Genomic DNA, 23,100 nt, shown 5'->3' with positions numbered 1-23,100 from the left:
CTCACGCCAATCTATGAGGCTGTAACTGAGTGGCGAGATTAAACGAAAAAGACTCAATCGAGACTAAACAAAGACTAAAATGTTCAGACCTGTAGTTGACTAAAACTGACTAAACGGAAAATAAATGAAGGTGACTAAATATGATGAAAACTAAAAAGAGCATTTGACACATGACTAAGACTAAAACTAAATTAGCTGACGAAATGAACACTGGTTATAAGATTTGTTACGGACTCTGTCCTTATTTCATTATGTATGCATATAATATTATATTGTATGGGTTATTATGTATATATATAATATGTGTTATGTATGTAGGCAGGTTGTAGTGTTGTTTTCTTGTCTCCCTCCTATATAATCTATCTACCTCTCAGGGTCAATCACCATTCCACTCCAACCAACAGAAGAAGCAGCAGCAACCACAGCTGAGGCTCATCAGCCTAATTGGCCTCCACATCCCTTCATATAATCCCTGTGTATGCATTGTTAGCCAGAGCCCGGTCGGTGTCTGGTAACTATCTGGTGGTGTTGTAAAAGGGGCTCTCATTTGTTTTGTGTTTAGACTCATATTTGGTTCATAGGCCAGGTAAAGCTCTGTTGGGCTTGTAGTATTGAGAGAGCTAGTTAAAGCTCTGTGGGGCTCATGTCTGTTACATGAGCCACTTACAGCTCTGTTACGCTACAGATGGTGTGAGAGCTGGGAAAGGCTCTGGTGGCTTAGCCATTTGTATTGTATAGTTGTATCTTGTGTGATCCTGCCTGTTATATATTTAGTCTGTAACCCATAACCTGTATTTGTGTATTGGTGTATCAAATCGTCACCTGGTTTGTGATGATTGTTTCTTTTCCCATTTCTAACCTTTTGTTTCGCACACAGGGACATTGAGGGCAGGAAGATACCCTGGGGTCTACATCTGCATCACGTAGGAGAACTACTGTTAAAGACACCAGCTTAGAGTGAGCACCACCTCCTGTACTTTGGGGCGTCCGCGCCTGTAAAGGGGGGGGTGGGCTTTTGTTTCCTTTTGATATTATTTGGTGCTCACTGGTAGGTCCTCTTTGCTCTCTGTGTTGCTGATCCTCATTTGTGTAAAATAAATATTGTTATTTTACAATCTGTCTCTGGTGTTTTGTGTCACTGCACCCTCACCTATCCTGTCTGTGGCCTAGTGTTGCGTCTCCCCACGGGGGCACGTAACATAAATGGGGGCTCGTTAGTGGGCAACAGACAGTTGGTGTTGGTGTGCAGTGGGCACGTTGATTGGTTTTGGTTTTGGGTGGTAGTTTGTTGGGTGTGTTTTTAGTGTGTGTGTGCACTAGTGTCTGGGTGGGGATGTCGTCTTTTGGGGTGGAGGAGTTCCTGAGTGATCCCTCGGTTGATCGTTTGGATCAGTGTAGGAGGGAAGACTTGTTTGCCATCGCCTTGCATTTTCAGGTCGCCCTAGCTAAGAGTTTGGCTAAGGCTGACCTGAGAGAAGAGGTGGTGCGCATATTAGTGTGGAACAAGGTGCTCGGTGTCGGTGAGGGAGCGTCTTTTGTTTCTTCCCCTCCAGTCTCCGACGAGGAGCGGGAGGGTGAGGTACCTCCGGTTGTAGACCCGGTTAAAGATGGGGTATAGGATAAGCCTCCCCTTTCGGGGGTCACGTCTCCCGTGCCCGGACATGCTTCATCTTTCCCTAGTGGGAGTACTGAGGAGGCTAGTCTTCAGTTAAGTTTGGCACGGTTGCAATTCGAGGCGCAGAAGGAGGAGAATAGTCACAGGTTAGCTGTCAGGAAGATGGAGTTGGGGGCTGAGGCCCGCCGGCTAGACGCTGACAGCCACCGGATAGACGCTGAAATAAAGATGAAGCAGCTGGAGCTCGAAGCTGCTAAAATTGGGAGTCCTGCTCAACCCTCTTCCACGGCTGTGGGAGCTTACGATGTGAGTAGACTGATTTCTTTAGTACCTCAATTTTGTGAGGCGGAGGTAGACTCCTATTTTAATGCTTTTGAGCGAGTTGCTACGTCTTTAAAGTGGCCTAAAGAGGTCTGGGCTCTCTTACTGCAATGTAAGCTAACGGGAAAAGCCCAGGAAATTCTGTCTGCCCTCCCTCTCAACGACAGTTTGTCGTATGACTTAATCAAGATGGCTGTGCTTAGAGCCTATGAGTTAGTGCCAGAGGCGTACAGGCAGAAGTTTAGAACTCACAGAAAGTTACCTGGCCGAACTTTTGTGGAGTTTGCTCGGGAGAAAGAATCCCTATTTCATCGGTGGTGCAGGGCTTGTGATGTAGCTGATTTTGATTCTCTGTCTGAGTTAATGTTACTGGAGGAGTTTAAAAATAGTCTAAATGACCGTTTAGTGACGTATCTCAATGAGCAAAAAGTTGAGACGTTGGCCCAGGCGGCGGTGCTCGCTGATGAGTTTGTGCTTACTCATAGACAGTCATTTGGTACTTTAAGACAGGAGGATAGAGGTTTTTATCCCTCTGCTCGGGCTCCAGCTAAAGTGCACACTAGCCCACCACGTTTGTTATCTCCCCGCTACAGGGAGGAGCGGGAATGCTATCATTGTCACCGGGTGGGTCATATTAGAGAGAACTGTCAAGCGTACAAACGCACACAGTCTACGCCAAGTGGTCGACCAAAGGAGGTTGGTTTGGTGCAGACGGTGATAGTTCCGCAGTCAGTAGTCCCCACAAAAATGTGGGGTGGCCTGGAGCCCAGTTACAAACCATTTATGTTGGACGGCATGGTTTCTCTCAGTGGTAGTGAGTTGGACCAGTGTCCGGTGCGCATACTGAGAGATACTGGGGCAGCGCAGTCTTTTATCTTGTCAGACGTGCTACCGTTTAATCATGAGTCGTCAAATGGCTCAAGTGTGTTGGTGCAGGGGATCGAGATGGGTTTTGTGTCGGTGCCCCTCCATCTGATACACTTAAACTGTGGTTTAGCACAGGGGGTGTTCAAAGTGGGCATTCGCCCGTCGTTACCGGTACGGGGTGTCACTTTCCTGTTGGGTAATGACATCGCTGGTGGCCGAGTTATGCCCATTTTGGAGGTTTTAGAGCGCCCTGAGGTTTTGCGTCCAGATGTGTTGGCGCAACAGTTCCCTGAGGTGTTTACAGTTTGTGCAGTCACCCGTGCTCAGGCACGTAAGTTGGGTGAGGTAGTTGACCTGTCGGAGACTGTGCTAGCTACTCAGTTGTCTGGCGCGCCTATTTCCCCACTTATGTTTGCTCAACCTGCTATTGAGACGAGTGACAGTAATGCGCTTCAACAGGATACGCTCACCTCTGAGACAACGCATTTACCCATGACTAGAGGTAATCTGATCGTTGCTCAGAAGGAGGATGCTAGTTTAGCAAAATGTTTTGCTGCTGCTCTTGCCCTAGAGACAGCTAAGAACAAGGAGGTAGCCTATTTTGTTGAGAATGATGTGCTAATGCGGAGGTGGAGATCACGGATGGATTTTGGTAATGAGTGGAGTTATGTTACCCAGATTGTTGTGCCAACACCGTATCGACAGTCTGTTTTGTCTTTAGCTCACGATCATCCTTGGTCGGGACATCTAGGCATCACCAAGTCCAATGACAGGGTTTTGAAGCACTTCTTTTGGCCCGGGTTAAAGGGGGATGTGACCAGATTCTGTAATACTTGTTATGTGTGTCAAGTTACAGGGAAGCCTAATCAGGTTATTAAACCTGCCCCGCTTCACCCAATCCCAGCGATGGGGGAGCCGTTTGAGCATGTGCTAGTGGATTGTGTTGGTCCCCTGCCGAGAACGAAGTCTGGTAACGAGTTCCTTTTAACAATTATGTGTGTAGCGACACGGTACCCTGAGGCTATTCCTCTTAGAAAGATAACATCTCAGTCTGTAGTGAAAGCTCTGATCAAGTTTTTTTCTACGTTCGGGTTACCAAAAGTCGTACAAACGGACCAAGGTACTAACTTCCTTTCAGGTATATTTGAGCAGGTGTTATCATCATTGTCTATTTCTCACAGGATCTCAAGTGCGTATCACCCTGAGTCGCAAGGTGCCCTGGAGAGGTGGCATCAGACCTTCAAGTCGGTGTTGTGCAAGTATTGTATGGAGAGCGGCAGAGACTGGGATGAAGGTGTTCCCCTAGCTCTGTTTGCTGTGCGAGAAACAGTTTTAGCCCAGCAGAGCTGGTGTTTGGGCATTCAGTGAGGGGTCCTTTAAGGGTATTAAAGGATCAACTTATGGGGGAGGCTCTGCACACCGTACCTCCAAAGAGAGGGGTTTTGAACTATGTGTGTAGATTTAAAGAGCGGCTGCATGAGGCGTGTAGTATCGCTAAGGAGAGTCTCTCTGCTGCTCAGGGTTCAATGAAACGACAGTTTGACAAAAAAGCGATTCCACGTTCTTTCCAGTCTGATGACTTGGTTTTAGTTCTGTTCCCCATCCCTGGCTCTTCTTTGAGTGCTCATTTTTTTGGCCCTTATGCTATCGAGCAGAAGTTGAGTGATACTGACTATGTTGTCAGGACGCCTGACAGGCGAAAGAAGACCCGTGTTTGTCACATTAATATGTTGAAGCGTTATCTTCACAGGGACAACCTGCAGCTGGAGAAACAAGGTGCGCCCCCAGGGGCCACTGTGGGAGCTGCAGTAGCAGGAGTGAGAGGAGAACCAGTGACTGTGGTTTCTGTTCCTTCTACTCTGCCAATGGGTGATGAGGATGGTTTGAATGGTTGTGAGGTCCAGCAGCAGACTCCTCGCTTGTGCAACTCGGAGATGTTGTTGATCCTTCCCTCCCTGATGCCACACTTGGGTAAGGAGCAGGAAGCTGACATGGTGGCGCTAATTAGCAGTTATCCCATTTTGTTTGGAGATGTCCCAACCCGCACTACCGTTCTGGAACACGACATTGATGTCGGTAATGCAAGGCCAGTCAAACAGCATCCTTATAGGGTAAATGCGGTGAAAAGGGAAATAATGAAACAGGAGGTGGCATATTTATTGGAGCATGATTTGGCTCATCACAGTTTGAGCCTGTGGAGCTCACCATGCCTGTTGGTTCCGAAACCAGACACCACTCATCGGTTTTGCACTGATTATCGAAAGGTAAATGCAGTAACCATTCCTGAATCTTTTCCTATGCCGCGCATCGACGATTGTGTAGATACCATTGGGTCAGCCCGGTATGTGTCGAAATTGGATCTTTTAAAAGGGTACTGGCAGGTGCCACTCTCGCCAAGGGCCTCTGACATATCAGTATTCTGTGATGGCGTTCGGGATGCGTAACGCACCGGCTACGTTTCAGAGGCTGGTCAACATAGTGTTGGGGGATGTGCCCAACTGCACAGCATATCTGGACGATGTGGTGGTGCATTCGGAGAGTTGGTCTGCTCATGTGAGCTCGTTGAGAACCGTATTCCAGCGGTTGGCAGACGCTTCTCTGACACTGAACTTGGCAAAATGCGAGTTCGGTAAAGCGACAGTGACCTACCTGGTGACCTACCTGGGGTAAGGTGCGTCCTCTTAGAGCCAAGATAGAGGCCATAACCTTGTTCCCAGTACCGACCACACGACGAGAGCTACGTCGTTTTCTTGGGATGACAGGTTACGACAGGGGGTTCTGTAAGAATTTTTCCTTGGTTGCAGCTCCTCTGACTGACCTGATCAGTCCCTTGGTGCCATACCAATGGTCGGCCAAGTGTCAAGCGGCTTTTGAGAGCTGTAAGGGGTAAGGTGCGTCCTCTTAGAGCCAAGATAGAGGCCATAACCTTGTTCCCAGTACCGACCACACGACGAGAGCTACGTCGTTTTCTTGGGATGACAGGTTACGACAGGGGGTTCTGTAAGAATTTTTCCTTGGTTGCAGCTCCTCTGACTGACCTGATCAGTCCCTTGGTGCCATACCAATGGTCGGCCAAGTGTCAAGCGGCTTTTGAGAGCTGTAAGGCCCTTTTATGTAGTGCTCCAGTTCTTAATGCTCCTGATTTCAGTAAGCCTTTCTCTATTGAGGTTGATGCGAGTTGTGTAGGTGCTGGTGCAGTTCTGACGCAGGTGGATTCGGAGGGTTTGGTCCATCCTGTCGGCTACTTCTCAAAGAAGTTTAGCGGCAGCCAGACACGCTACTCTACAATAGAGCAGGAGACGTTGGTATTGCTGCTTGCACTCCAATTTTTTGAGGTCTATGTGGGATCAAGTGTGGAGCCTGTGGTGGTCCACACAGACCACAACCCACTTGTTTTTTTGCACCGCATGTATAACCACAATCAGCGGTTGATGCGGTGGTCTCTGCTTATGCAGGGGTATAACGTGGTGGTCCGGCACAAGAAGGGCACAGAGAATGTGTTTGCCGATGCCCTTTCTCGGGGGTAGCTTGTTGAACAGGTGTTTTACTGTTCGGGATGGTTGGGTGTTTGTTCTATTTGTTCTATGGTGACTGATGGTGTATGTTTTCGTCGGCCGTGGGCTGACTCCTTGGGGGGGAAGTGTTACGGACTCTGTCCTTATTTCATTATGTATGCATGTAATATTATATTGTATGGGTTATTATGTATATATATAATATGTGTTATGTATGTAGGCAGGTTGTAGTGTTGTTTTCTTGTCTCCCTCCTATATAATCTATCTACCTCTCAGGGTCAATCACCATTCCACTCCAACCAACAGAAGAAGCAGCAGCAACCACAGCTGAGGCTCATCAGCCTAATTGGCCTCCACATCCCTTCATATAATCCCTGTGTATGCATTGTTAGCCAGAGCCCGGTCGGTGTATGGTAACTATCTGGTGGTGTTGTAAAAGGGGCTCTCATTTGTTTTGTGTGTAGACTCATATTTGGTTCATAGGCCAGGTAAAGCTCTGTTGGGCTTGTAGTATTGAGAGAGCTAGTTAAAGCTCTGTGGGGCTCATGTCTGTTACATGAGCCACTTACAGCTCTGTTGAGCTACAGATGGTGTGAGAGCTGGGAAAGGCTCTGGTGGCTTAGCCATTTGTATTTTATAGTTGTATCTTGTGTGATCCTGCCTGTTATATATTTAGTCTGTAACCCATAACCTGTATTTGTGTATTGGTGTATCAAATCGTCACCCGGTTTGTGATGATTGTTTCTTTTCCCATTTCTAACCTTTTGTTTCGCACACAGGGACATTGAGGGCAGGAAGATACCCTGGGGTCTACATCTGCATCACGTAGGAGAACTACTGTTAAAGACACCAGCTTAGAGTGAGCACCACCTCCTGTACTTTGGGGCGTCCGCGCCTGTAAAGGGGGGGGTGGGCTTTTGTTTCCTTTTGATATTATTTGGTGCTCACTGGTAGGTCCTCTTTGCTCTCTGTGTTGCTGATCCTCATTTGTGTAAAATAAATATTGTTATTTTACAATCTGTCCCTGGTGTTTTGTGTCACTGCACCCTCACCTATCCTGTCTGTGGCCTAGTGTTGCGTCTCCCCACGGGGGCACGTAACAGATTGCATGTGCATTCATACACATGCGCCACACACACACACACACACACACACACACACACACACACACACACACACACACACACACACACACAGACACAGACACACACAGACACACACACACACACACCATTGAAATATCAACACTCTGTAGCAGAAGTTACAAATTAACACATTTTTACATAAAAATCCCTTACCTTTCATCTGCGTGTCCTTTTGCTTCTGTATATGTGCTTCTGTACCATATGCCAAACTTACTAATAAAACCATTGCCAAACTGCACCCTCCAAGATGACATATCACTTGCATTTCATGGGTTATAGGATTGCATGTGCACACACACACACACGTGGGGAACAACCAGGAGATCACTGTGACAATCAATCAATCAATCAATCAAATTGATTTGTACATTTAGACATGACACTTGTCAACCAAAGTGCTTCACAGTAAGTCGCATTGCAAAAAATAAAATAAAAAAGTGCTCCTTAACAATAAGAAAACATATTATAACAATGTATAATGTAAATCTTACCAATCAACTGTACACAAGATGGGTCTCTCTCTTCGGTCAGGTTGTTGTTACGGGTCTGTAACTGGTTGTAACTGGTCAATAACTGGTTGTGATCTAGTAGTAGAACGGGAGGAGGAGACATGCTAGCATCACAATAAGTAGGGGTGTAACCATCAGTGGCCATTCTAGGATTTTTTAAACAAGTGGGCACAGGGGGGGGGGGGGGGGGGGGCAGGAGCTAGTATGGGGGGGCACAACAACAACAAAAATACGGAAGGAAAAAAAAAATTATTTGACATGAATTTTATTTTTTATTTTTTTATATAGCTAAGTATGACCGGTAAGTATAAAGGAAGTTGGGTTTCAAGTTTCTTTAATAGTTGTCATACAGAAGTACAGAATACTTTCATACAAAATGCTTCTTACTGTTACGCTCCAGAGACTGTGCTAGACAAGATAGTATCAAATAACATAGTAGAAAATGAGGTCACAGTGTTCAGTATAGACATATGTACAATGTTCGATGCAGAATAGACGTAAATAAAAAAAACTGAGTTACCATATAATATACAATACTATGCAGTGTACTACTGTACAATACTATATAGTGCAAAGCAGAAATGGGATGAGGTACAATTTAGGTACAATTTACAGTAAGGTGTACAAGTTGTAGTGCAATCCTTCATCAATAAATATAAAGTGTGGGGAGTGGGTGCTACAGTGTGTTTGTTTAAAGTGAGTGTGTGCTATAAAGTGTGGGGAGTGGGTGCTACAGTGTGTTTGTTTAAAGTGAGTGTGTGCGTGTGGATGTGTGTGCTATGTGCGTTTGATGGTTGTTGTTGTGTAGTGTTCATTGTTTGTTGAGCAGCCTGATGGCCTGGGGATAGAAGCTTCTTCTGAGTCTTTCTGTGCTCGCCTTGAGACTCCGGTATCGCTTGCCTGACCGCAGCAGTTCAAAGAGGCAGTTGTTCGGGTGACTGGAGTCTTTAATGATTCTCTTAGCCTTGCCCCTGCACCGCTTGTTGTAAATGTTCTGGAGGGCGGGGAGCCCCCCTCCAATTGTTCATTCGGCTGAACGTGTCACTCTTTGTAGTCTGCTTCGGTCTTGTGCGGTGCTATTCCCAAACCAGGAGGTGATGTTGCCAGTCAGGATGCTCTCTATTGTACATGAGTAGAAGTTCTTAAGGATCTTCTGACTGACTTGGAACTTCCTTAGGCGCCTGAGGAAGTAGAGGCGTTGTCGTGCCTTCTTCACAACACTGTCAATGTGTGTGGTCCATGTCAAGTCCTCGGATATGTAGGCTCCGAGGTACTTAAAGCTGTTGACTCTCTCAACCGGTGCCCCGTCGATGCTGAGGGGGCTGTAGTCCTTGACCCCCGACCTCCTGAAGTCCACAATCATCTCCTTTGTTTTGCTGACGTTCAGGGAGAGGCTGTTTTCCTGGCACCATCCCGCCAGGACCTTGACCTCATCCAGGTAGGCCCTCTCGTCGTTGGCAGAGATCAGGCCCACCACCACTGTGTCATCAGCAAATTTGATGATTGTGTTGCTACTCCGCTGAGCCACACAGTCGTGTGTGTACAGGGAGTAGAGGAGGGGACTCAGAACACAGCCCTGGGGGGCCCCTATGTTGAGGGTGATGGATGAGGAGGTGCAGTTGCCTGCTCTCACCACCTGGGGTCTGCCCGTCAGGAAGTCCAAGACCCACTGGCAGAGGTCATAGTTCAAGCCCAGGTCCCTGAGCTTGGCTATGAGTTTGGAGGGGACTATGGTATTGAATGCCGAGCTGTAGTCGATGAATAGCATTCTCACATAGTTCCCCTTCCTCTATTTATCTAGACCAGTGGTTCTCAACCTTTTTACACCAAGTACCACCAGAGAACGTAGCTGGCTCTCCAAGTGCCACTGTATGACCGACGTTAAAATACAGTCTATTCAGCTGTGCACAGTTCACGCAGGAGGCAAATGTATTCCTATTCACATTATTTAACTGTACAGTATTTCATCCAAACACACACACTCTCTCTCTTTCTCCCTCGCTCTCTCCTCTCTCTCTCTCACACACATACACACTCTCTCACACACACACACACACACTCTCTCACACACACACACATACACACTCTCTCACACACACACACTCTCTCACACACACACATACACACTCTCTCTCACACACACACATACACACTCTCTCACAGACACAGTAAGTGACACACACACACACACACACACAGTAAGTGACACACACACACACACAATAAGTGACACACACACACACACACACACACACACACACACACACAGTAAGTGGCACACACACACACACGTTTAACATCATAATTATGCCATGGCTCCTATTCTCCGTAACACGTGTCGTTTGAAAGCGGCACCAAGTTTAACAGTTTGGCAGCCTTCTCGCCACACATGATTTGTGTCATCTCTTTGTCTAATGGTAGACACAATTGTTCACCAATAGTGTGTGTCAATTCGATACATTTTTGATACATTTTCTATCAGTTAATTCCCCAAAAATGTTGAATACACAAATGTGGCTGGGGGAACTGATTCACTCAGCATGAATAGGTGATCTTTTTAAAAAAAAAATATTAATTTAGATTATAATCGATTCTAACATATTCAAATCGATGCAGTTGAATCGTCACATTAGAATCGATGCATTTCAATTGATCGATGCATCGTTACACCCCCACAATAGTGACTTTAGGTCTGTAACTGGTTGTAACTGGTTGTAACTATAACTGATCTATAACTGGTCTGTAACTGGTCTGTAACTGGTTTGTAACTGGTCTGTATTTCTGGTCTATTTAAAGGTGCTATAAATAACATTCAACCACTAGATGTCGCACTAGAGCACCATCATGCCATTTATCCAATCCGGTACATTCCACGTGGGGAACACATGGGAAGCAGGGAGGGGACACATGCCTGCAACATGTAAACAGCAACATTCATTTTGGACCCGCAAACACTTTTTAAATGATAAATTCCAAGATCAATAATCTTTTGGAGGTAAAAGCAATACTTTTATTCCGCACCTTTCTAAAAGCCCTGTGGATGTATTCCTTAAAAAAAGTATTATGACTCTACATATTAATATTTTCTATAGCACCTGTAATTACTTTGTGACTCTGTCTGCATCTGGGAACACAGACCAACAAACCCCAGTCAGACACACACAGCTATACAGTAGTGAGCAGTCAGTTTAGAGGTGAACATCAGCCATGGAAAGTAACTAAGTATTTTTACTCAAGTACTGCAGCTACTTAAGTACATTTTCGAGCTACTTGTACTTTATGTGAGTATTTAAATTTTAGGGAACTTTATACTTTTACTCTACTACATTTCAAGGGAAATATTGTACTTTTTACTCCATTACATTTATCTCCATTACATACTGTTAGGACGCCACACTACTCACTGTACGAAAGCCGTCCCATGAGAGTTATCAATATGAGGAGGCTCAACACGCCAGCACACATCACAAACAGCAGAGGGCGCCACTTTCCTGGAGGAGAGTGGGAGGAGAAGCAGAAGGTCTTTATCATCTCTGAAGGGTGTTATCATGGAAAAGTCTAAACATTCTGTGATAATCACTTTCACAGTAACAATAAGGATGACACCAAACAAGCAGTGTATGTAAAACCCAGAGCAGATTGCGATGGATGAAAGCCAGATACGATAAGATCATTCTTTATTGTCTGTTGGTACATACATGTGTTTTGTGTTACAGAATACTGTATTACAAAAAAACCATAAGACAACCATGTTACAGCAGAAACAGACATATAAGACATCAGAGAGACAACCATGTTACACCAGAGACAGACAAGACATCAGAGAGACAACCATGTTACAGCAGAGACAGACATACAGACAAGACATCAGAGAGACAACCATGTTACAGCAGAGACAGACATACAGACAAGACACCAGAGAGACAACCATGTTACACCAGAGACAGACAGACAGCCAGATAGACATCAGAGAGACAACCATGTTACAGCAGAGACAGACAGACAGACATCAGAGAGACAACCATGTTACAGCAGAGACAGACATACAGACAAGACATCAGAGAGACAACCATGTTACAGCAGAGACAGACAAGACATCAGAGAGACAACCATGTTACAGCAGAGACAGACATACAGACAGGACATCAGAGAGACAACCATGTTACAGCAGAGACAGACACACAGACAAGACATCAGAGACACAACCATGTTACAGCAGAGACAGACACACAGACAAGACACCAGAGAGACAACCATGTTACAGCAGAGACAGACATACAGACAAGATATCAGAGAGACAACCATGTTACAGCAGAGACAGACAGACAGACAAGACATCAGAGAGACAACCATGTTACAGCAGAGACAGACATACTGTGCTTCTCAGAAACTAAGCTTGACGATTCTGTAAAAGATCCAGAGATAGAGATTGAGAACTACTCAATAATCAGGAATGATAGGAACATGGCATGGAGGTGGCGTCTGTATGTACATACACAAAGACACCAAATTCATCAACAGAAATGACCTGAATCACCAATCAATTGAAACTGTATGGGTGGAAATCCTATTTGAAAGGGCGAAATCCCTACTGGTTGGCTCAATCTACAGACCCCCAGATCATAGTGGCTTTTATGACACACTTGACGGGTGTTTAGCTGGAGTTGAGGATGTAGACAAAATTCTTGGAGACTGGAACACGGATATGCAACAAAAAGATGCACCCGTCTTCAAGTCATTCAGTAGGCTTTGTGATCTGCACGGCCTCAGCCAGCTAATCACACAACCCACACGTGTATGTGAATCAACTCAGACTACCATTGACCTCATTCTGACCTCCGACAAGTCCAAGATCTCCAATAAAGGGGTTATAGCATGCGGGTTAAGTGATCATTATATGATATTCTGTACCCGCAAAAAGCTAAAACAAAAGGCTGGCTGCCACAAAACAGTCACATCTAGAGACCTCAAAACCTACTCTAGCGAGGCCTTTAACCTTGAACTGGAAAGCCTGGACTGGTCAGATGAACTCAATGGTACACTGGCTGAAGAAACATGGCTTGGTTTCAAAACCAAATTTTCAACAATACTAAACGACATGGCCCCCCTAAGAACCACCAGGGTAAAAAATCGCGCTGAGCCATGGATGCACACTGAAATACTGACCGCTATGAAAACCAGAGACAAAAAATGCTCCGAGTTTCGTAAAAGTCAGTCAAAGCTTACCAAAAGCACGAGCAGTGAACTCCAAGCCCACGTGACTGAACTCAAACTGGAAAAAAACAGACTAAGAAATGACGTAAACTCCATGATCAAAACTGCAAAAAAGAATTTCATCAATGACAAAACTGAGGAAAACAAAAACAAACCACGTGAACTTTGGAAATTACTCAATAATCAACTAGGCTTCTCAAACATAAACATAAAGACGGACAACACGCTCATCACAGACAAGCTGGATGTAGCCAATTACTTAAACATCTTCTTCACAAACATAGCCACAACACTGGTAAACAAACTACCCTCCAACTCAGGGCTTTATGGGGTAGAACACATAGTAGCTTACTACAAAAACCTAGGGGTCCGCAAGGACGACTTCAAGCTGGAAATGGTAACAACAGATGAGGTACTCAAAAAACTGAGCGCCCTCCAACCTAACAAGGCCACTGGCCATGACAACATCCCCTCCAAATTCCTCAGAGACTCAGCAGCCGCTGAGTCATCACACACATAATAAACCTCTCCATAAAACAGGGACACGTCCCCAAGGACTTCAAAATTGCGAGGGTGACCCCTCTGCACAAAAAAGGCAGTCAATTAGACCCAGGCAACTACCGCCATGTTTCTATTCTCACCTCCATCTTGAAAGTCGTGGAAAAAATAGTCTACGAACAGGTCGAAAAGTACCTAGCAGAAAAAAATCTAATCTACGAATTCCAATCTGGCTTCAGAAATTCCCACTCCACTGACACATGCCTTCTCTATTTGAACGACCACATCAAACAAGAGGTGGACGCGGGCAAATACTGCGGCATGGTCATGCTGGACCTACAAAAGGCCTTCGACACTGTCAATCACTCCATTCTGATAGACTATCAAAACCAATTGCTTTTAGCTTGTCAATCAGTGAGATGGATGCAATCCTACCTTGAGGGGAGGGAACAGATGGTGGAGATAAACGGTACCCCACCCCCCCCCCCCCTCACAGTGAGCTGTGGTGTTCCACAAGGAAGCATACTAGGACCGCTACTGTTCCTAATTTATGCATTAATTTATGGGGGAGGGGTTATTTGCCCTATAAGATTTTTTGTAATTTTTTTATTTGCAATTAATCAATCAATCAATCAATTCGGGCAATTTTTATTTTGTTCCACAATGACTCATGACCCATCAATTACATCATCCAACATTGTTTAAGCAACTAAGACATTCGCCGTGACAGAATCGTTTTCCATTTAGTCGTTATGGCGCTATCAACATATCCATTCAGTCCATGTTCACTTAAAACAGCGCGCCTCCATAAGCCAAACGGTGAAACACAATTACATAGAAATCCAAAATAAAATCAAATACGACTTTGACAGGTGGTCAAAACTTAAAAACTCAGTACAGGCACGGGTTTCAATAGTTAAGATGGATGTCTTACCTAGAAACAACTTCATCAGCTCAATGCTACCGTTACCCCCTCCAGATGGTTACTGGAAAAAATTACACTCTTCCGCATACAAATTTATTTGGAATAACAAACCACCATGTATAAAAAGATCCACTGCACAGAGAAACAAAGCAGACGGAGGTATGGCATTTCCAGATTTGTTTCCACTATTTTAAGGCGTACACTTTAAGACCACTGACAACCTGGTTTGAACCCCAAGCATCAGTATCCTGGAGAAATTTTGAAGTAAATATAGTAGCACCACAGACTGCAGGACATAGTATTCACCAAATGATCAATTAAGCAATGCGAACTGAAATTTGGCCCCATAATTACTCATGCGATCCGCATATGGCGTGATACACAAAAATAATATTCTAACCACATAAATGGCATAATCATACTCCCTTATTCAATAACAATGCACTCCTGATTGGAAAACAACCTATAAGATTCCCTAGATGGGAAAAGCAAGGCATACACACATTAAGAGATGTTTTCAACAAACAGGGTTTTTGTAGTTATGATGAAATACACAACATTTTTTATCTCACCGGTTCCACATATTATTTTTACGCACAGTTATTGTTATGTCTGAAGGCTCACGGTGTTCCATTAAGGATACCAATTGTACACCACAGATACCACAAATTCTTCTATGAAAGAGAGACATTGAGAGGTTTTGTATCAGATTTTTATCATCAATTACTAACGTCCTCGTATGAAACCCTCCACCTAGACTCAGTCTGGAGGAGGGATATACCAGACCTGGAAAAAGATTTTGATTGGCAAGAAGCCTGGGCAAATGTTCGACTTGCATCAAGGAACCCGGACCATCAACAAATCAATCTTAACTATATTCATAGGACATACTTGACTCCTATAAGACTGAACAGAATGGGTCTTAAACAAGACTCCAAATGCTCCTTATGTACAAATGGGGACGAGGGGACATTTATGCACATGTACTGGGACTGCCCACCAGTTAAGATATTCTGGAAAGAAGTGACCCAGCAATTATCAAATCTCTTAACTCTGAATATACCTGTACACTAGGGGTGGACGGTATAAACGGTATATGGTATAAACGGTATGAATTTGCTCTACGGTATGGATTTTGATTATACCGTGTAACCGGTAGAGCAGCTCTAAAATAGCAATGACGTCATGTAACCACAGCGCGACTATTTCAATCGCATTTGCCCCTAAAAATAGATAGAATTAGTCATAGATAATAGATATGTGCAAACTGGAAAAAGTTATTTAGGAGGCTTCGTGCAGCGGGCGTGTCAACACGCAATTGTCATTTCATAATAAACACATATCACAGCGGCGCACAGCAAGTTTCAATTTCAGTTCCTGGCATTTTTAACCAGTGGAGAAAGGTAAGGGATTTCCCTATCGTTTTTCTTATATGAATTATTCTACGTTAATAAAACATACCTGGTGATCAACTACAGTTTGCTGTAAACATTATGATATGTGTGTAGTGTTATGATAACGACGGCTGCAGCGGGAGGACGGCTGCAGCAGTGGATTTGCGAATAGCATGCAGCTGCAGAGCCGCAGAGCCGCAGAGCCAGGGGCGCTTTTAGGTCTGGTCACAGGCCCGCTCAACAGCGCCCCCCCACCCAACGGCTGAATTGCCAATGGCTGAATTGGAGTATTGCACAGTGCAATACTCCAATTCAGCCATTGGCAATTCAGCCGTTGGGTGGGGGCAGTGGCGTCCTTTCAGTAAAAGGCAAGGTATGGCGAGAAGGGGGGGTGGGGGGGGGGGGGGTGAAACCCCCCTTGGTGGATTTTTTTTGTCAAATCAGTTGTGCAATAGTCACTTTTGGTGAGTTGTTTCTATACAATTCAGTTATATGACATTTAGGTATGACACAGGACTACACAAGCATTTTTAGTATAGAAATGTGTCAACAGACTAAAGCAGGGAACCACAATATTTTGCATACGAATTATGCAGAATGTAATATCATAACTGTCTATTACTTTTCTTGCAATTGAGCCAATTTTCCTTAGGTACGGTTTTGAGGTGTGTGTTCAACAGAATGTAGTATCAAAAACACATTCACAAAAAGTATGGGTTACTGAATGCTGAACTGCACTATTATAATCACTAAGCCAGACCTTACCTGTGTCCCTGTATCACTTGTCTCTGCTGCCCTTTGATAAAAGAAATTCCTTATGTCCATTTTCCTTTTTTTTGGGCATATTTCAGTTAGTCACAGTAAAAGTCACCTAGTAAAAGTGAGATAATTGACAATATCAAAACATGCTAGGGCTGTACCGAATAGTTCGAAGCTTCGTTCATAATGTTGACATTCGAATTCTAAATCAACATAAAAAGAATTTTAATTTTTTTTTTTTTTTTTACATTTTTTTTTGCCAAGGTATGGCGAGTGCCATACCTTGCCATACCAAATGGACGCCCCTGGGTGGGGGGGCGCTGTTGAGCGGCCTGTGACAAGACCTGAAAGCGCCCCTGGCTCTGCGGCTCTGCAGCTACATATGCTTCTAGCAAAATCCAGCATCCAGCCCCGCTGTTTGCAATGGGAGCAGCACGGAGTCTCGACTCGGGACTTATTTTATTTGGAATATAATGACTTTATACGCAAAAGTAGCCTAGTTTTAAGTTAAAATATTATAAATATACATGCCTTGAGGATGTCATTCTTTATATAGCCTGCCTATCAGGCAAAAAAAAACGGAAACACTGATACCGTGATATATACCGTTACCATCTATGCTTCAAATTATACCGTGATATAAATTTTAGGCCATACCGTCCACCCCTACTGTACACCCCTCTGTATTACTGCTGAATGATGTTTTTGAGTGTGCAGTACCTATACAGCTAAAGAGATTGGTTTTATCTGGTATCACAGTGGCTAAAAAGTTGATAGCATCACGATGGTTTCAACCGGAAAAAATTTGCCGGAAGGTCTGGATCCTTACATATCTCGATGTGATTTATCTAGAAATATCTACAGCAAGAATTTTGGGTCTCAATGAATCCAAAATGACAGTGTGGTTAGAAGTGGTGGAGAGAATAAAAGCTAGCATATAATGGTAGTGTCTGGTTAGGAGCGAATGATAATGGATGAATTATCCAATGGGGGGTCCAGGGGGGGGGGGTGCGAGCAAGAGCATATGTGTGTAGTGTATTAGATAGCAGGTATTAGGGGTGTATCTTGAATAAGACATTTATCTAAATGGTGATTTCATTGGATGTGCACTGTTAATTAATGCTTGTATATCTAATCTTGTGTTGTCATGTTTGTTTATGTTTGTTTAAAAAATAATACAAAAATTAAATACAAAAAAAAACATATAGCTTCTATAGAAAGATACAACATTTTTTGCAATTAATCAATCAATCAATCAATTTGCGCGATTTTTATTTTGTTCCACAATGATTCATGACCCATCAATTACATCATCCAACATTGTTTAAGCAACTAAGACATTCGCCGTGACAGAATCGTTTTCCATTTAGTCGTTATGACGCTATCAACATATCCATTCGTAAAGATTATTGTCCGCCATCTTGTTTTTTTTTTATGTCGCACGCGGAGTGATAGTAATTCGGTTGTGGGCGGGTCCTGGGACAAAGAGCGTGGGTTTATGAAAAATAACCACGTGTAAGTTGACTGTTTCAGCCAATCAGAATCGAGAAATTTGCATGCCGTTGTATAATACCCTGAAGACTCTGGCAGGAGCACTCATTCAAGGGTACTACGACTATGCTTGCACCTCATGGTACCAAAGCACCTCAAAGGCGCTAAAAACAAAATGACAAACATCTCAAAACAAACTGGTCAGACTACTGCTTGACCTTACTCCTAGAACCCACCTCACCCCTGCCCACTTTGACAACCTAGGATGGCTTAGAGTAGACGACAGAGTACAGCAACTTGCAATGGGCCTGGTCTACAAGATACACTACACGACCAAGGTACCCATGTACATGTCAAAATACTTCCCAAAGGTCAGTGAATACCATGATCACAACACCAGAGGGAGCTCCACAAATCATGTTAAACCCAGATTCGGCTCAAACAAGGGACTAAACACGTTTCGCAATTATGCTACATCAATGTGGAACGTCCTACCAACAGCTGTAAAGGAATGTGAATCCCTACCCACCTTCAAAACCACTCTCAAGGAACACCTACGGGAGACTGCAATTCGAAACTGGCCCCTGTAAATGTCCTAACCCAACCCCCTCCAATGTACAGTAATTTACCTAGTATGGTGTTGTCAATATTCCAATGTACAGTTTTGCTTGTTTGTACAGTGTTTCCCCCCTCCCCCCCCCCAACCCCCTCCAATGTAAATTACCTAGTATGGTTGTCAATATCCCAATGTACAGTTTTGCTTGTACAGTTGTACAGTGTGTGTCCCCCCCAACCCCCCAACCCCCTCCAATTGTGCGTTCGGCTGAACGTGTCACTCTTTGTAGTCTGCTTCGGTCTTGTGCAGTGCTATTCCCAAACCAGGAGGTGATGTTGCCGGTCAAGATGCTCTCTATTGTACATGAGTAGAAGTTCTTAAGGATCTTCTGACTGACTTGGAACTTCCTTAGGCGCCTGAGGAAGTAGAGGCGTTGTCGTGCCTTCTTCACAACACTCAATGTGTGTGGTCCATGTCAAGTCCTCGGATATGTAGGCTCCGAGGTACTTAAAGCTGTTGACTCTCTCAACCGGTGCCCCGTCGATGCTGAGGGGGCTGTAGTCCTTGACCCCCGACCTCCTGAAGTCCACAATCATCTCCTTTGTTTTGCTGACGTTCAGGGAGAGGCTGTTTTCCTGGCACCATCCCGCCAGGACCTTGACCTCTTCCAGGTAGGCCCTCTCGTCGTTGGCAGAGATCAGGCCCACCACCACTGTGTCGTCAGCAAATTTGATGATTGTATTGCTACTCCGCTGAGCCACACAGTCGTGTGTGTACAGGGAGTAGAGGAGGGGACTCAGAACACAGCCCTGGGGGGCCCCTATGTTGAGGGTGATGGATGAGGAGGTGCAGTTGCCTGCTCTCACCACCTGGGGTCTGCCAGTCAGGAAGTCCAAGACCCACTGGCAGAGGTCATAGTTCAAGCCCAGGTCCCTGAGCTTGGCTATGAGTATGGAGGGGACTATGGTATTGAATGCCGAGCTGTAGTCGATGAATAGCATTCTCACATAGTTCCCCTGCCTCTTGTCCAGGTGTGATGCTGCTGTGTGCTACAGCAAAGCAAACTAAGTTTTGCTAAACTGTCGCCGGCGCCTAGAGCTAAACCAGCAGCAGTGACAACTCCACCACGAAACAGGAAGGCAATGGCAAGTAACCAGTGGCGGCTCGCCACTAGGGGCGCTCGGGCGCCACCCCCCCCTCAGGCCCCTGGTTATATGAGAGTAGAACATGAAAAATAATTTTTTAGTTTTTTGTTTTATAGCCCTATAAATAATATAAACATGTTTAAAATGAATAATATTTACTCATTCTAAGTATGTTTGTGTTTCCAATGCACAATATAATGTTAATATATAAAATAAAAAATACTCGTTTTCCTGAACAGGAAGTGATTCACTTTTTTTTTTGTTTTTTTTTTTGTATTTCTCGGCCCGGGCTAGACGCGATAGTGCTCTGAGTGCGCGTCACTGTGTGATCGTTGTATCCGTCGCAGCCAATCAATGCGTAACGCGTTGTGCGTTGAAATATGACTATTATGTTGGAATCCGGGCGCGATTTGAAGCGGTCTAGGCAGCAGCGTCAAGAATTTCTGTAGCCGCATTTCGCGGAGACGCTCTCTGATTGGCCGACGTCAGTTTTTTTTTCCGTAGCAGTATTTCGCGGAGACGATCTCTGATTGGCCGAATCCAATTTCTATGTTCCAATTCTAGCTTGGTGGTAGAGATCATAGTTGTGTTGTTGTGACTGAGATGCGAGCTATTTGTCTTAGAGCGTGACTGCAAGTTCTTTCGACGGTTAAGCTTAGGCACTCTTTCAAAGTTGGTTAAGGTTAGAGTTTGTCTTAGAGCATGGCGATAGAACACCAGGTAGTTTGCAGTCTGTTCGACGCGGAAATGGACAAAGAAATCAAACTACTTGTTGTGTGGTGCTAACTGCTAACAGCTAACAAGCTATATGGCAGTCTGGACAGTGGACTGGATATACATCATCAACAGCGGATTATACACTTCATCAAGCCCTCCGGCTTGATATACATCAACAGTCTGGGGAGTCGGGACAACAGTGAGTGGACCACGTAAACAGTGAGTTAATTCGGTCTCTCTCTCGCTCTCTCTCTCTCGCTCTCTCCCCCTCTCTCTCGCTCTCTCTCTCTCTCTCTCTCTCTCCCCCTCTCTCTCTCTCTCTCTCGCTCTCTCTCTCTATCTCGCTCTCTCTCTCTCTCTCTCTCTCTCTCTCTCTTTCTCTCGCTCTCTCTCGCTCTCTCTCTCTCTCTCTCTCGCTCTCTCTCGCTCTCTCTCTCTCTCTCTCTCTCTCTCTCTCTCTCTAATTTCGCCGCGGGTAGAGCATAACCACTCAGACAATGAATGGTAACTTGTTTAAAATGACAATATATACATATGTGTTTCTTATTGAATCGATCTGAGAGAGAGATAGAGAGAGAGAGAGAGAGAGGGAGAGAGAGAGAGAGGGAGAGAGAGGGAGAGAGAGAGAGAGCGAGAGAGAGAGAGAGAGAGAGAGAGAGAGAGAGAGAGAGGGAGAGAGAGAGAGAGGGAGAGAGAGGGAGAGAGAGGGAGAGAGAGAGAGAGGGAGAGAGAGGGAGAGAGAGAGAGAGCGAGAGAGAGAGAGAGAGAGAGAGAGAGAGAGAGAGAGAGAGAGAGAGAGAGCTGTGCGTGTTTGTGTTGGGCTATTGGAAACGTGGTTGCATTTGACTGACTGTGATCATATATTGATGGATGGCAATGGTGATAATATTCGCCAATGCGTGCCTTGTACATGTTTGCAAAATGTTTGGTATAGCGCCCCTAGTGGCGAAGCATCCAGCAGCCGCCACTGCAAGTAACAGCATGTTAGCAGATTTTCTAACACGGCGCTGTGTTATATGCTGTATAGGCCTAATGTATTTCTCCAGATTGACTAAGCTAGCTAGGCTATTTATTTTGCCTGTTTGTTTCTCTTGAAAATAATCGTGGTTCATAAGACATGACAAATGCTTGTTTACAGAGTCCATCATCAAGACATAATCATGTTATTATACAAATAACATGTACAAACTCATTGCAATCATCCTGACGACCTGACTAATAATGATGAATTGAAAATGGGGGACCCTGATGTAAACAAGACGAAAGTCTTTCTCTGGTCTGCATCCCCTTAACAATTGTGTGTATTGAGCCGTACTGTGTTGTACCCATTCTGCAATCTGTTAATACAATTTCCAATCAATCAATCAATAATGGGAATGGAACACTGGTGCAATTAATGTTTTATTAATGTACGCTGGTCCCCCTTGATCAATAAAATAAAGTAAACCTAAACCTAATGTGTTCTAATGGTGCCAAATATGTCACAGTCAATCACACACATAATATTTTATTTTTATTTTTTTTAAAGCTCCGGGGCTCTAGGGGCCAAATGTGGAGGCAGGCCGTAGTTTGGGGACCACTGTTTTAGAGGCTGTGTTGAGGCATCCATAGAAGAGATTAGTTTCCGTTCAGGGACTCTATTTAATCATAAAATGAATGTAGTTACTCAAGTCTGTGATTTTCTTTTTTAAGTGCCCATCCCTAAACCCTGTGCAATGTGCATGCTGCCACCCAGCAGACTGTTGTATGTCCCCAGGTGCACAGGGAGCCCTCTCCACCCATCCCCACCCTGCAGAGCAGACACGGCGCGCCCCACTACACCCCGACACCCCCCATCGTGGACAGCCGACGCTCCACTGCCCCGCTGTCTGTGAGTCTCACACACTGACCTGCTCTCTGAGTCTCACACACTGACCTGCTGTCTGTGTGATGGGTTGCATTCCATTCCTAAATGCCTGTTTACAGAGTCCATCAGCAAGACATTTTATTGTTTTAATTCAATGTTATTCACTGACTGATTAATCTTGTACTGACTAAAATGCAGATAATATATTCTTCTGCTATAATAACAAGCCTGTTAGCCTGATAGCCTACGCTGTCCCCCTTGATCAAATAAAGTAAACCTAAACCTAATGTGTTCTAATGGTGTTTTTGATTGATTGATTGAAAAGTTTATTAACAGATTGCAGAATGGGTACAGTACAGTACAGCTCAATACATACAATTGTTAAGGGGATGCAGACCAGAGAAAGACTTTTGTCTTGTTTACATCAGGGTCCCCCATTTTCAATTCATCATAACATATATGACATACATGACATACAGATAGACAGTACTGCTACATCTATACATTTATGACATATCCGATTTGCAAATACAGTACTGTTTGTGATACAAAAGTGTCCAGAAAAGGAGTGTATATACATTTG

The 23,100-nt window shown here is 44.5% G+C and overlaps 1 protein-coding gene across 1 annotated transcript in view; it reads right to left on the bottom strand.

Annotated features, from left to right (window-relative positions):
• LOC311246622 (uncharacterized protein) overlaps nt 1-23,100 on the bottom strand; it is a gene marked incomplete at its 5' end in the record, with an annotated part of 72,022 nt that overhangs the window by 41,123 nt on the left and 7,799 nt on the right. The window contains 2 exons of the mRNA XM_084336770.1: nt 7,955-8,047; nt 11,377-11,463. Coding sequence (XP_084192896.1) covers nt 7,955-8,047; nt 11,377-11,463 — 180 coding nt within the window. The remainder of the gene's footprint in view (nt 1-7,954; nt 8,048-11,376; nt 11,464-23,100) is intronic.

The sequence above is a fragment of the Notolepis coatsorum genome, assembly GCF_963971535.1.
Source record: "Notolepis coatsorum genome assembly, chromosome: 19".
In the NCBI taxonomy this organism is placed as follows: Eukaryota; Metazoa; Chordata; class Actinopteri; order Aulopiformes; family Paralepididae; genus Notolepis; species Notolepis coatsorum.
This window is presented reverse-complemented; position numbering and strand designations above follow the sequence as displayed.